Source organism: Chlorocebus sabaeus, chromosome 25 (assembly GCF_047675955.1).
Source record: "Chlorocebus sabaeus isolate Y175 chromosome 25, mChlSab1.0.hap1, whole genome shotgun sequence".
Classification (NCBI taxonomy): Eukaryota; Metazoa; Chordata; class Mammalia; order Primates; family Cercopithecidae; genus Chlorocebus; species Chlorocebus sabaeus.
The window spans coordinates 85,798,094-85,812,351 of NC_132928.1; the positions used below are offsets into that span (position 1 = coordinate 85,798,094).

The 14,258-nt window shown below is 37.9% G+C and overlaps 2 protein-coding genes across 2 annotated transcripts; both read left to right on the forward strand.

The window, feature by feature from the left end:
- Nucleotides 1-1,172: 1,172 nt before the first annotated feature.
- Nucleotides 1,173-2,306, forward strand: LOC103230938 (olfactory receptor 9S13-like). The gene has a single exon (XM_007990073.3). The coding sequence runs from the start codon at nucleotides 1,380-1,382 to the stop codon at nucleotides 2,304-2,306; it is 927 nt and encodes a 308-aa protein (XP_007988264.2). The 5' UTR covers nucleotides 1,173-1,379.
- Nucleotides 2,307-11,888: 9,582 nt separating this feature from the next.
- On the forward strand, nucleotides 11,889-13,282 carry LOC103230940 (olfactory receptor 2A12-like). The gene is given in 2 exon segments (XM_007990074.3): nucleotides 11,889-12,220; nucleotides 12,223-13,282. Coding segments are annotated over 2 exon segments (960 nt in total). The 5' UTR covers nucleotides 11,889-12,042; the 3' UTR covers nucleotides 13,005-13,282.
- The last annotated feature ends 976 nt before the right edge of the window (nucleotides 13,283-14,258 follow it).

Genomic DNA, 14,258 nt, shown 5'->3' on the forward strand with positions numbered 1-14,258 from the left:
ATACAAACACATGCATTGCTCTAGCCCATGCTTCCTGTTCCACAGATGCAAGTCACACCCCACAGTGGAATTCCAACTTATTATAGTTCAAGTAGTCCTAAGGTAAACTGCCTAAATATATTACTGTTTTGTATATAATATTTAATAAATAATGGAATGTACGAGAGAGAGAGCTATTACAGGTAAAAAGAAATAAAAATAGGTTGATAATCACTGATTTAGAAAGATGCCACATCAGTGATTACAATAAAAAGGTCTAATTTGTATCACAAACCTAGCACATATTGTTAGATTTGTTTCACCTTATAATATAACCAAAATTTCATAAATCTATTCAAAATATATCAAACAGATAGTGTGGTAGGATAAAAAGTGCCCTTCCAAGATGTCCATCTGGTAAATTATGAAGCCTGTGGATATATTACCTTACATGGTAAAAGGAAATTTGCAGATGTGAATATTAAAAATGTTGAGATGAGATAACATCCTGGAGATACCTTCCGTTTTATCTGGAAGGTCCCAATGTCATCACTAAGTTCCTTCTAAGAGGGAAGTAGGATGGTTGGGTACAGGAGATGTAAGACCAGAAGCAGAGGTTGGAGAGAAGATGCTGTGCTGCTGTCTTAAAAGCATAAAAAGGGGCCATGGACCATTGAAAAAAGTGGACTTTAGAAGCTGGCAAAGGAAAGCAAACACATTTTTCTCTAGAGCCTGCAAAAGAAACATGGGCATGCTAACACATTCTAGGTCTTTAAAACTTACTCTCCACTTTTGTCCTCTGGAACTGTAAATTAAATAATTCCTATTGCTTAAAGCCATTAAATCTAAGATAGTTTGTTTTAGTAGTACCAGGAAACTGATAGAAATGTGACCGAAAATTCTAAAGTTAATTGATTTTACACACATAATCAACTCCACTTGCCAGCATCTCCCTCAGGCCAGATTAACAATTCTTGAAAAGAAAAACTAAATAGTTAAGTCTCAGGTGTCCTCATGTTTTTCTGCTCTGATTTTGAGACCTCTTTAAATTAAAAAAAAAAAAAAAAAAAGCTAATGATACGGAGTAAAAAACAATTACTCGTAACACCTGAGTATTTTGAGATTAGAGTTGAATTATATGGTGCCATATTTATAGATGCAGACTATTTCTACATAAATGATTATTTATTTCCCATTTCTTTCTCTTACAGCTGAACTTTTCTCTTTACGTGAAATACAAAACATAGTAGACCAAGACATTATTGCATTAAATAATTTTTGCCTTGGCTTACAAGTGTTTTCCTTCTTCTTCCTCCTCCTCTCCCATCTCTCTCTCTCTCTTTTTCTCTTTCTCTCTCCCTCCCTCTCTCTCTCATTCTCTTTCTCTCTGCAGTTACACAATGGTGAATTTTACACATGTCTCAGAGTTTGTTCTACTTGGATTCCAAGGGGGTCCCGGAATGCAGGCAATGCTATTTCTGATTTTTCTGATCCTCTATGGCATAGCTGTGGTGGGAAACCTTGGCATGATTGTAATTATCTGGGTAGATGCACACCTCCACACCCCAATGTATGCCTTCCTGCAAAGCCTTTCATTGTTGGACATCTGCTATTCTTCCACAATTGCACCCAGGGCTCTGGTGAACTCCATGCAAGAGGACCACACGGTTTCCTTTGGCGGGTGTGCTGCGCAGTTCTTTTTCCTGTCTCTCTTCGGTACCACGGAGGCTTTCCTCCTGGCTGCCATGGCCTATGACCGCTTCACCGCCATCTGCAGCCCTCTTCTGTACGCTGTGAGCCTGTCTCACCGGGTCTGTGTGTTGTTAGTATCAGGGTCCTACTTGTGGGGTGTAGTCAATGCCGTTGCTCAAACAACCATGACCTTCAGGTTGCCTTTCTGTGGGTCCAATGAGATCAACGACTTTTTCTGTGATGTCCCCCCACTCTTGTCCCTCTCATGTTCGGATACGTTTATAAACCAACTGGTTCTTCTTGGTTTATGTGGCTCCATTATTGTCAGTACCTTCTTGATTGTCCTGGTCTCATACATTTACATCATCTCAACAATTCTGAGGATCCCGACCACGCAGGGACGCCAGAAAGCCTTCTCCACGTGCACCTCCCACCTGACAGGAGTGTGCTTGTTTTTTGGTACCGTTTTCTTCATGTATGCACAACCCAGTGCCATCATCTTCATGGAGCAAAGTAAAATAGTGTCCGTGTTCTACACGATCGTCATCCCCATGCTGAATCCCCTGATCTACAGCCTGAGGAACAAAGAGGTCAAGCGGGCTGTGAGACGGAGCATGCAGAAGCTGTCTTTGTGATCTCCGTAGTCATCCTGGACCTCACCCCAAAGCACTGCTGCCCATGGAGGTTATGTCCTAGGAATACGGCATTCCAGGGCTTCTTAATTTCTTTCTTGAAGTCTGTGATCCAGAAGAGCAGGGGTATTTTAATTGTCTTTATATGTTTAACGATAAACAAAATCAAGGCTTATGAGGAATAAAATGCAGACTGGCGGAAAAGGTGACTGAATACATGGCTTTTTTGTCTCACATATTACATAGCATCTTGGTCCGACTCCATCAGAAAACAATTATGTAAAAATTGTATAGTTTATTTAGAAAATAAATAAAATGCTTATCTTGGATGTAGCTTACCAAGTACAAATATGGATCCTACACAAAGGAAAAGAAAAATAAAATGCTTTAATATTTTACCTAAAACATTTAGAAATATATAAATTAGTAATTAGTATTTTTCATGTTAAAAATATATAACAAATTAGAAAAATATTATTAAATTCTATTTTAAATAGCTTTTATGGAGGTATAATTGACACACAAGAAATTCACATAAAGTGTATAATTTGTTATGTTTTGACTTATGTAAACACTGGTGCGACCACTCCCACAATCAAGATAATGAACATATTATTATGCCAAGTCGCACCAAATGGTTCCTTGGTTCTTTCCTAATGCTTCCCTCACTTCAGCCATGAAACAACCCTCCTCCCAGGAAATAACTGGTCTGTTTTCTACCACTATAGATTAGTGCACATTTCACCTAAATTGAATCATAAGCCATGTAATCTTGGTGGGGGGGGATTAGACTTGGAAGGGGTGTAGCTTATTTTACTCAGCATGATTAGTCTGAGATTTATACAACTTGTTTCATACCTCAATTGTTTGTCATGTTTATTACTGGAAAATATTCCATTGTGAGAATATACTACAATTTGTTTATCGATTTACTTGTTCATAAACATTTGAGCTGTTTCTAGTTTTAGGCTGTTACAAATACAGTTGTTGGGCTGAGAACGGTGGCTCATGTCTGTAACCCCAGGCATGATGGAAAGGAAAATCTGTAGAAGTAAATACAGAAATAAATATCATGACATCTTTCTGCTTTTATCCAATATTAACTTATTAAGCATCTTCTGGACATGCTATTTGAGGAGAAGCACGAATGAATAAAACTCATATTTCACTTTAAGAATATCACAGTACAGTTGGAGAATTTACTTTCATAAACACAACATCTCAAGATTTACACTTGGAACTCATCACAGTAAAATCAGAATAATAAACATACATTGAAACATTAATGCCTCAAGGTCTTGACTGCCTGGATGCAGACACAATATTTTAATTATGAAAATTTCACTTTTAGTAGAGGAATGAAAAACATGGAAAGTCTAAAAAAAGTAACAATTAATGAATGAACTTATTTAATCATTTGAGCAAATATAATTTTCTAAGCCCTAACCTGTTGCGATACCAAATTGAATAAACTTTTTTGCTCAGAAAGCTCAAGTATAGTAAATCATTGTTAGAAATGTAGTGTTATTAGTGCTGACATAGGATAAGTTTATATGTATGGTACCATGCAAATTCAAACTGTGTTCAAGTATTGAGAACAGGGGTCAAGGTGGCTTCACAGAAGAGATGGCACCTCTGTCATAGTTTGTTAACATCTGTATGTTCCCACTCCTTACGTATTTCTTTATCTTTTTAAGGATTCAAAGTCTAGTAACTCTCATTCCTCGCACAGGATTTTAGAGATTAAAAGCTTCCAATTACCTTGAATTTAAAAATATGTGCTTCTGCCATCATAGACATATAATGCTTAATGCTTTCTTGTACTGAAACCAATTCAAAGAAATACAAGAGAAGAAAAAAAGAGAAAAACAGAGAGAGAGAGTGAAATTTCAGCTTCCACTGAGCAAGTGAGATTCTAAAAAGATGGAATCTTTGAGTCTCAAGCTAGGACTCAATATTCTCAAACATAGTTAGATAGTTGGTACATCCTTTTCTTCTTGGATAGGATATATTAATACGATGTCTTTATCCTGACTTATCCACGAAGGAAGAATTAACAAGTAAGATGGGGGTGCTCGTATTAACTTACCGGACTTAGCAGACCAGCTATGAGATGTGAGTGCTGTTGCCCACTACAGAATCATAATTAGCATTTCTCTGACACAGGTGATCAGATTTTATATTTTGAATTAATCATTTGGGTGTCCTCTTTTGTGAAGTGATTGTTTAAACCATTGGCCCATTTTGGCTGGATTGACAGTCTTTTCCACTTTTTTAAAGATATACTTTATATATGCTGGATATAGGTTTGTTTGCCAGATGTATACATGACAAACATCTTCTTACAGTTTTGTGTCACGCTTTTTCAAAATTCTCTCAATAAAATTATTAATTCTTCTGATGAATTCTGATAAGTTTAAGAAGTCATTAAATTTAATGCAATGCTTATTTCTTGATTTATTCCTTTTATCTATTTTATTATCCCAGTACATGTAATTTACAATCATGATTTGGCTTACTACAATTAAAAAGAATTTCAAAAAAAAGTATTCACACTTTTTTTTCTTTACAAATATCTTGCTTGTCTGGCCAATTAATATTCTACAGACACATAATATTTGCTTCTTGGCCTCATAAACCTCATCAATACCATTGACTGGTATTTTCGTGCAAATTTTGGATAACTGATAATAGTTTATGACTCTGAAAAATTCTATTCATGAACACAGTATATAATCCTATTTAATTATGTTTGTTCATTGTTCATTATATTTTTCACATGTTTATATATTCTGCCAACAAATAATATTTTTGATGCATTATCAAATGGGATATTAAAAAACATATCTCAAAGTTGATAGTGGTATATGAATTTGCATGGCTTTCATGTATTTATCTCAAGGATTCTCACTAACTTTCTAACTTCTCTTAATATCTAAAATCGATGTTCATAAATTATTATAATTATTGACGACAATAACCCAAGTCTACTAAATCATAATAGAAGAAATTCTTCTTAGCCATCTTATTTTAGTTCAATGTAATTAATATTGATCTATTAACTAGATGGAAGAGAAAATTTATTTCACCCTAGTGTCCAGGGGTGGCTTTTTTCTTGAATGGTACTTCGTTGAATATTTTTCTATAGTGAGATAATTTTAGCATTTTATCATGTGTTATTATGTTGATCTGTTATAATAGGTTTCATTACATTGATGCAAATTTGCACTACTGGAGTAATTCGAATGTGGTCATGATTGTTTATTGATGTACTGTTTTATTTGTTATACTGAAACCTATGTCTCCTGTAAGGATTGGCTTGTCACTCTTTTTCTTCTAATGCCATTGTGTGGTTTTGGTGTGAAGCTACATCTAAATATCTAAAATATGTTAGATCATATTTCTACTTTCCCCTCAAGACTTTGCATGTGTTAAAAACACATATATTGCTTAAATACTGAGTACAATTCACCTTTGCAAGTACTCATGCTGGATTTTTTTTCTTTTTTAAAAAAATTGATTTAGAGCATGCAAGTGCAGTTTTGTTACACTGATATATTGCATAGTGGTAAAGTCTGAGTCTTTATAACTTACCTATCACTCAAATAATGAACGCTATACCCAACAGGTAACTTTCCAATCCCCACTTCCACACCAACCTCCCCACTTTTGGAGTCTCCAATGTCTATTATTCTCTTCTGTATGCTGGATATTTTCTTTATGGAAATATTTTCTCATCCCTGATTCAGTTTCTATAGTATTGTAGGATAATTTGGGCTTTACATTTCTTCCTGAGTCAGTTCCATACAATTTAACTCATTTAAAAATATTTTCATACCAGGCATGATGGTGAGTGTCTGTAATGCCAGCTACTTAAGAGGCTGAGGCCTTGAGTGCACTTGAATTTGGGAGTTTAGGCTGTAGTGCGCCATGATCACTCCTGTGAAAAGCCACTTTGCACTGAGCCTGGGCAACATAGCAACAACTATGTTGCTAAAAAAATAAAAATGAGCCAACAAAACTGTTTAAAAGTATTTCTATTTCATGTAAGTCTGCTATTCACTAATATATAATAATAGTTTCAGAATGTTTTAATCTTTTAAAAGTGTATGTGACATTATAATATAATTTTGTGACATGACATTATGTAGATGATAATATATAAATTATATTATTATAAATATAATTTAGATCATTAATAAATGTAAGTTACACATATAATTTTCAAATATTTTCTCCCATTCCTCATGGATTGTCTTTTTGATGGTGTACTTTTATTATGGTAGGAAGATGATGTGGCATTAAATTAACCATTTGAACCATTTTTAAGAGTACAGTACAGTAATGTTACGTATATTTGTATCATTGAACAACAGATCTCTGGAAAGTTTTCATCTTGCAACACTGAAACTCTGTACCCATCAAAAACCGATTTCCTGACTCTCATCCTTGGTAACCACCTTTCCACTTCCTATTTCTGTGATCTTGACTACTCTAGATACTTCATGTAAAGGGAATTACACAGTATTTGGCCTTTTGTGTTGTAGCTGGCTTATTTTGTTCAGTATAAAGTTTTTGAGCTTCCTCTATGTTGTAATATGTGACACGATTTCCTTCTCTCCCTCTCTTGTTCTTATCCTCTTTCTCACTTACTTGCTCTCGTTCTCTCACTGTAGGACTGAAGGGTACAATACTTACTCAAAACACTACAATGTACTAAAATGTTCCTAACAACATTCCTAAAATTTCCAGATTCACTGAAAATATATAAAGATACAACAAGATGATACAACATTTCCCTGTCAAATTTCCCTGTCAATAAGAAAGACGAACAAGAAACAACAGATGATAACTTAGCCAACTGTGGTACACCTGCATTATAAATGTGGCCAGTTGTTCAGTCTGCAATAAATCTTCACTGTCTTATGGCATAATCTTGATAGTTCCACAGTTTTGGGTTTATCACTTGCAGTACATTGATTTTAGGGATCAAAGTTTGAATGGTTTGGTCACAACTGGAAAAAACTCAATCCTTAGGATTAGGGCACTCAGGGAGAATTTTGAGGGCTGAGAATTCTGTGAAGTTTCCTCAAGCAAAATACAGGCGTCCAGGCTGACTAACACTCAAAGGGTTCCAGGCCTTTCCCTGGGGTCGCTAACTTCTACTTCCCTCTGCTCACTGGCTGTGTTCTCTGAAGTAAAAGAGTTTTCCATCCTTTGAGGGGGAAATACTTCCAGCCATAGATTTGATATTAATACGTCACAAATGAATGCTGCCATCAAAGAGAAACTGACTGACTCTAAGCTTTGTTTTAAAAAGTAGAGGGAAGGAGTCTGATGTGACTGGCTTAGGTAAGCTGACTCTCCCTGCGGAAGATCCCTGCACCCAGCAGAGACATGCTCACCTTGACCTGGTGCCTGCCTAGAATCATGTAACTATTATCAGGAAGTGGCTCATGGGTAAGGTTAACATAGCATCATTTTCCGTCTGAGATACTCTGGAAAATGAAAGGGTACATACTGTTAACGGTTACAGTAGGATAACAGATATATCTAATGAACTATGCTGATGGTGTTGGAGGAAGGATCTAAGACCTTGGAACAACATGGGGCATCCTTCATCTCACCCTCAACCAATTAGAAGAAAAACCATGTACCGAATTTCCCTGTCAATCAGAAAACCGCTTTAATACCATTATAAATTTCTGCTAGTTAAATGGAATTCTATAGGCTTGCTTTTGGTCTCTTATGATGCTATTTAATGTAATTCCAGTGCTAAAAATTAAAAATGCAAACTTCATTATAAACAAAAGGGACAGTTTTTTTTAGTTGACTCTAATTCTTAATGTCTGTGATGATTGTTTCTTTTCTTTTCTTTTTCTTTTCATTTTTGAGACAGAATCTCTCTCTGTCTCCTCCACTGGAGTGCAATGATGCGATCTTGGCTCACTGCAACCTCCACCTCCTGGGTTCAAGCAATTCTCCTGCCTCAGCCTCCCAAGTAGCTGGGATTATGGGCACCTGCCACCATGCCTGGCTAATTTTGTATTTTTAGTAGAGATGAGATTTCACCATGCTGGTCAGGCTGATCTCAAACTCTTGACTTCAGGTGATCTGCCTGCCTTGGCCTCCCAAAGTGCTGGGATTACAGATGTGAGCCACTGCGCCCAGCTGACTTTTTTTTTTTTTAAGCTTTCCTCCCCAGATGTTAACATTTTGTTTAGTTTTATTTTGAGACAGGGTCATGGTATTTTGACCAGGCTGGTCTCAAGCTCTTGGCCTCATGGGATCCTCCTGTCTTGGCCTCCCAGTGTGCTGGGATTACAGGTGTGAGCCACCACACCCGGCCTCCAGGTCTATTTATGTCATGTTTTATCCACTGGGACTGAGCTACTTAGATTGCATTGCATTTGTTCAACAAGCACATTGAATAGTAGCTATGGGGCAATGATAATACCCATGCCTGGATTCAAAATAAAAATAGCTTTTCTTTCTATTACCACTTGCATAGTCAACCAACCAAGAGCAAAGTCTGAAGAAGAGCCGCTGAAGTGGCATAGTTCCCTGGTTGTACCAGCTAACCACAGAAAGATCAGCGATTGTTCCTCATGAGTCAGGCTACCACTGCCATCGTTTGCATGATCACTGAAGTTCCATATCTACCTTTGTGGCAGACCACAGATTGCCTTTTGGCAGAGGAACTAATTTTACATAGTTGAAAACATGGCGATGGGCTCACACCATGGAATTCACCAGCACTGCCCCATCATCAGGAAGCAGGCAGCGTGACAGAAAGGGGGAATGGCGAGCCAAAGGCTGGGGCGCATCCCGCAGTGATGCTTGGATGATGTACATGATAGAGTAGATGCTTTAAACTAGAGGCCAATACATGGTGGCATTTCCCCTGAGTCAGACTACCTAAATTTAGAAAGCAATGTAGAGTGTGGGCTGGCCTCTCTCAATATTACACTTATTGATCCATCAATAGAGAACAAGTGTCTCAATATTGATCCATGTGTAGAGAACCAGACACAGTACTGGTCAGAGGGCTGGATGCTGACTGCCAAAGGGAAATAGTGGTGTCGTACAATGGAAACGAGGGAGTCTAAGCCTGGGGCCAGGAGACTGACTGTTCCACTAAACACTTAGTACTTGGTGGTTTATTCTTATTTTATTTATTTATTTATTTAAATTCATTTATTTATTTTTTTGAGATGGCGTCTAGCTCTGTTGCCCAGGATGGAGTGCAGTGGCATGATCTTGGTTCACTGCAACCTCCACTCCAGGGCTCAAACCATTCTCTCATCTCACCTTCCAGAGAAGCTGGGGCTACAGGCACGTGCCACCACGTCCTGCTAACTTTTGTAATTTTGGTAGAGATCAGTTTTTGCTATGTTGCTCAGGCTGGTATGTATGTATGTATGTATGATGTATGTATGTATGTATGTATGTATTTGAGACAGTCTCGCTCTGTCTCTCAGATTGAGTGCAGTGGTGCAATCTCAGCTCACTGCAACCTCCCTTTCCCAGGTTCCAACAATCCTCCCACCTTGGCCTCCTGAGTAGCTGGGACCACAGGCTTGTGCCCAGCTAATTTTTGTATTTTCGTAGAGACTGAGGTCTTCCTGTGTTGCCCAGGCTGATTTCAAATTCCTGAGCTCAAGTGATCTCCCTGCCTCGGCCTCCCAAACTGCTGGGATCACAGGTGTCAGCCACTTCACCCAGCCAAAAACACTAACTTTCCAGCTAAGAAAATGTGTATGTTTTACAAAAATATGATGTTCTTAACACATTACTTTTAAGCTGTTTCTTTCAGAGAAACAATAGAGTTAACAGATAGCACCCCAAATAGTAAATTATAAACTGCATTAACGAGCTATCTGCCATCAGCATTAAGTGGAACATAAATTGTTTTTCTTTTTTTTGCATGAAGTTAACTAGTTCCCTTTGGGATCAACTCAAAATTTTGCCTCTGCTAATAGACTTAACTCACTGAAGCCTCTACTCTCGATTTATAATGACTGGAAAATAATTTTACCCTCCATTTCAATCCCCTAAATGTGATATAAAGTTGGGATAAATAAGGGAAGGCATAAAGAGAATGTGGACAACTTCTATACTAAAATTAATCATGTAAAATCAGGGAACAGGTTGTGCATGTTAATAGCTATAGCTGTCCCATTCTTTTTAACAGAACTTCCATGGAGCTGAGGAGCACACTGCCAAGAAAAGATGATGAGCTCCAGGGGCTGACCAGCGGCTGTGCTTCCCATGAGCCTCCTTTAGAGGTGAAGATTTGATAGTTTCACCCTTTCCAGGAAAATTCACTTATCAGGTGCCAGCACTGACTGTGGATGTACAGGTTTCCTACATCCAAAGACTGGGCAAGTACGTCAGCTGCTCTCCTCTCCCTAAACTCACTCCCTTCCCTGTCACAGAACTGAGATTCACACACTCTCTCTCTCTGTCTTTCTGTTTCTCTCTGTGTGTCTCCCACTCTCTTCTGTTTCTCTCTCTCCACCCCTACTACCTTGTTGCTGTGTCATGTGGCCTGCTGGCTCAGTAATTCTGTCTGTGCAGACAGGAGAGAAAGCTAAGTAGAGAGTTAGAGCAAGATCTAGAAGAATCCTTTACATAGATGCCAATAAGAAAGTGACCCCCAGACAGGAAATTTTAAAGCAGAAAAAAGAGAAAGCACTGGAAATGTGAGAGCGTGGAGAAAGGAAAGGGGTAGGGTACAGGGAGTTTCACTGAGTCTGTGTGACCCCCAGGCTCTGTGTTTTACATGTTATATTCCCCTGTGTCTAAAAATGTTCTCCTAAGCATCGGTTTTGTTTTGTTTTTGCTTAATGTTGTGTCGTTTTGTTCGTCGCAGCTGACATTTGATAATGTGTGTTGTGTAAGACAGTCTGCACTTTGTACAACTAACCCACATCTTCCATTTCAGCACAGGCTGGTATGTTTCACTCAGATTTTGTGGAGTACAGGAAGCGTATCGCTGTAGATATACATGTATGAGTCATAAGCCCATGAAAGCAGTTTCACACTGTGCTTAAAATGGTCAAAAAGCTTGGTTTTGGGACCAATATGTTATCTTCTCTAAGACCACTACTAGACATTTGGACTCTCAAACGTTTAGAGGATTAACCATATTATTTTTACTAATATTGAGGGAGTTAAAATAGTCTAAGCAATTAAATTAGGTGTATTATTCCGATATGAGATGATAATTTATACTCCTTAGGAATCAGAAAGGAAAAAAAATCAACCCCTTTTCTCACTAAATGGAAACTAGTATCATTTCTGACTTTTAATGTAGTAGGAGAAGAATGGAATGATTTTCAACCTGCACATTTTCTGCTCATGATGTTAGGAAAGTCATTTTCTTTGATAGGACCTGTAGCTCTTTTTTAAGAAATGGATAATAGCATTTGATTAGTCAAATATAGAGGAGTGCTCTGTAGTACATGCGATATAATGGTGAAATTTTCACCTTTAAACAAAAAGTTCTTTTGTAATTTATCAAAAATAAGTAACCATATGATGAGAACTATGATTTGAAGTTGTTCTTCATGTCCACTGAAATTTCACAAATAATTTTTATTCCAATTTAAGATACATTTATCATCAGCATTAAAGTTGCTGTGAAAGAGAATTGATTTGACCTCAGAATTTTTATATAAGACCATTTTTATTTTCTCCTTGCTCCCATTTGAACAGGCATATTTCGCTGGCCAAAATGGGACATAAGAATTCCAGCACCGTCACTGAGCTGGTCCTTGTGGGATTTTCCAATCATCCCCAAAGTGAGACACCCCTCTTCTTCCTGTTCTCTCTGGCCTACTTAGCAAATTGTTTCGGAAACACAGCTGTCATCACTTTGGTAGTTCTGCATTCCTCTCTCCAGACACCCATGTATACTTCCTTTGTCACCTGGCCTTTCTCAACATATTTTTTAGCACAATCGTGGTCCCCAAGATGCTCTATAACTTCCTTGCAACCAGGAAAGTCATCTCTTACAACTTCTGCCTCGCTCAGACCTACATCACCTTATTCCTGGAGGTGACTGAGTGCTTTCTTCTTGCAGTGATGGCACTGGACCGCTATGTGGCCATTTGTTTCCCACTGAGATATCTGCTCATCATGAACACGTCTGTGTGTGTGGCACTGGCTCTGGGAGCCTGGACCACAGGCTTTTTTGCTTCGGTGGTTCCTCTGTTCTTCACAATCCTCCCACTCTGTGGTCCTTATGTTGTTGACTATATTTTCTGTGAACTGCCCATCCTTCTTCCCATGTTCTGTGCAGGTACATCCCTGCAGGAGGCCATGATGCTTGCAGGAAGGGCTGGAACAGTGTTACTCCCCTTCCTCCTCATTATTCTCTCCTACCTGCGCATCCTGGTGGCTGTGATGAGAATAGACTCAGTTGAGGGCAGGAAAAAAGCCTTTTCAACCTGCACTTCCCATCTGACTGTGGTGACCATATATTATGGAACAGGATTAATCAGATACATGAGGCCCAAGTCCCTTTACTCAGCAGAGGGAGACAAACTGATCTCCTTGTTCTATGCGGTCATCAACCCTATGCTGAATCCTTTCATTTACAGCCTGAAGAACATGGAAGTGAAGCAGGCTATGGGAAGAGTTATAGGAAAATACAAAAATAAAATTAAATCACATACTAGGATGTGTAGAAGTTAAAGACAAGTTTGTATTTTTAGCATAGTCACATCCAAATTCTATGAAACTAACCTCCATCACAAGAAATTCCACTTAGGCAAACTTGCAGAATAAGGTGGTCATTCAGTTTTTACAAATCCCCCCCAAGTGTTTTCAAGTCAGATTTCTCCTCTCTATGTATACACACTTATTGATAGTCCTTTGTTAAGTGTTAAAATATTGCTATGTCTGGGGCAGGCATGGTGGCTTATGCCTGTAATTCCAGCACTTTGGGAGGCCATGATGGGCAGATCTCCTGAGGTCAGGAGTTCAAGACCAGCCTGGCCAACATGGTGAAACCCCATCTTTACTAAAAATACAAAAAAAATAGCCGGGTGTGGTGGTGGGTGCCTGTAGTCCCAGCTACTCAGGAGGCTGAGGCAAGAGGATCACTTGAACTCGGGAGGCGGAGGTTGTAGTGAGCTGAAATCACGCCACTGTACTCTAGCCTGGGCGACAAGGGCAAGAGTCTGTCTCAAAAATAAATAAATAAATATATATTTATTTATATATATACACATACACACACAATGTGTGTGTGTATGTGTATGTGTGTCGGGGGTGTGTGTGTGTATATGTGTGTGTGTGTGTGTGTATATATATATATATGTGCTATGTCTGCTCAATCAAGCGTTGTGTTAACATAGCCACAAGCTTCCATGTCATCAATCCTATCATTCCCTGTGGTCACTTTTACAGTATTTTATTTTCATTTTCTATTCATTTTCAAGACCTCAACTTATGATAAGATGCCTATGCCTCCTCCATGAATCAACTCTACCCTGTTGAGACTATCAATCTAAAGATGAGTCTTAGCTTTTTCCAGGACTAAATAAAAAAGCAATGCAAATTATGAAGTGTATGTTATTAAATCATATAGGAGGAAAATATTTTTGAAGTTGGTAATGAAAAAATTTTTAGGAGTGTAGAACACTTTATCTAATTTATCTAAACTTTTGTCTAAGTTTTGGATAATTTAAGGAAAATGATATGCTTTTTTAATTTTAAAATTGAAGCAAGTTCTTCTCAATTGCTTTAGTTTTCATTTACTCCATATGGATGGTAGTTCGCAGAAATAAATATTAATAATTATTTTAGGTATTTACTTTTTTATGTATTTAAATAGATTGATTACAACATATTTACCACTGTGGCATTTCAGGCAACTATGTAGTAATTAATTTAATATTCCTGAATTTGGAGGCAGGCTGCAGAGATTTTTCCAGGTTCAACCAC

Excerpts from the sequence above, each read along its gene's own strand:
- LOC103230938 (XM_007990073.3), top strand. The coding sequence starts at position 1,380 with ATGGTGAATTTTACACATGTCTCAGAGTTTGTTCTACTTGGATTCCAA.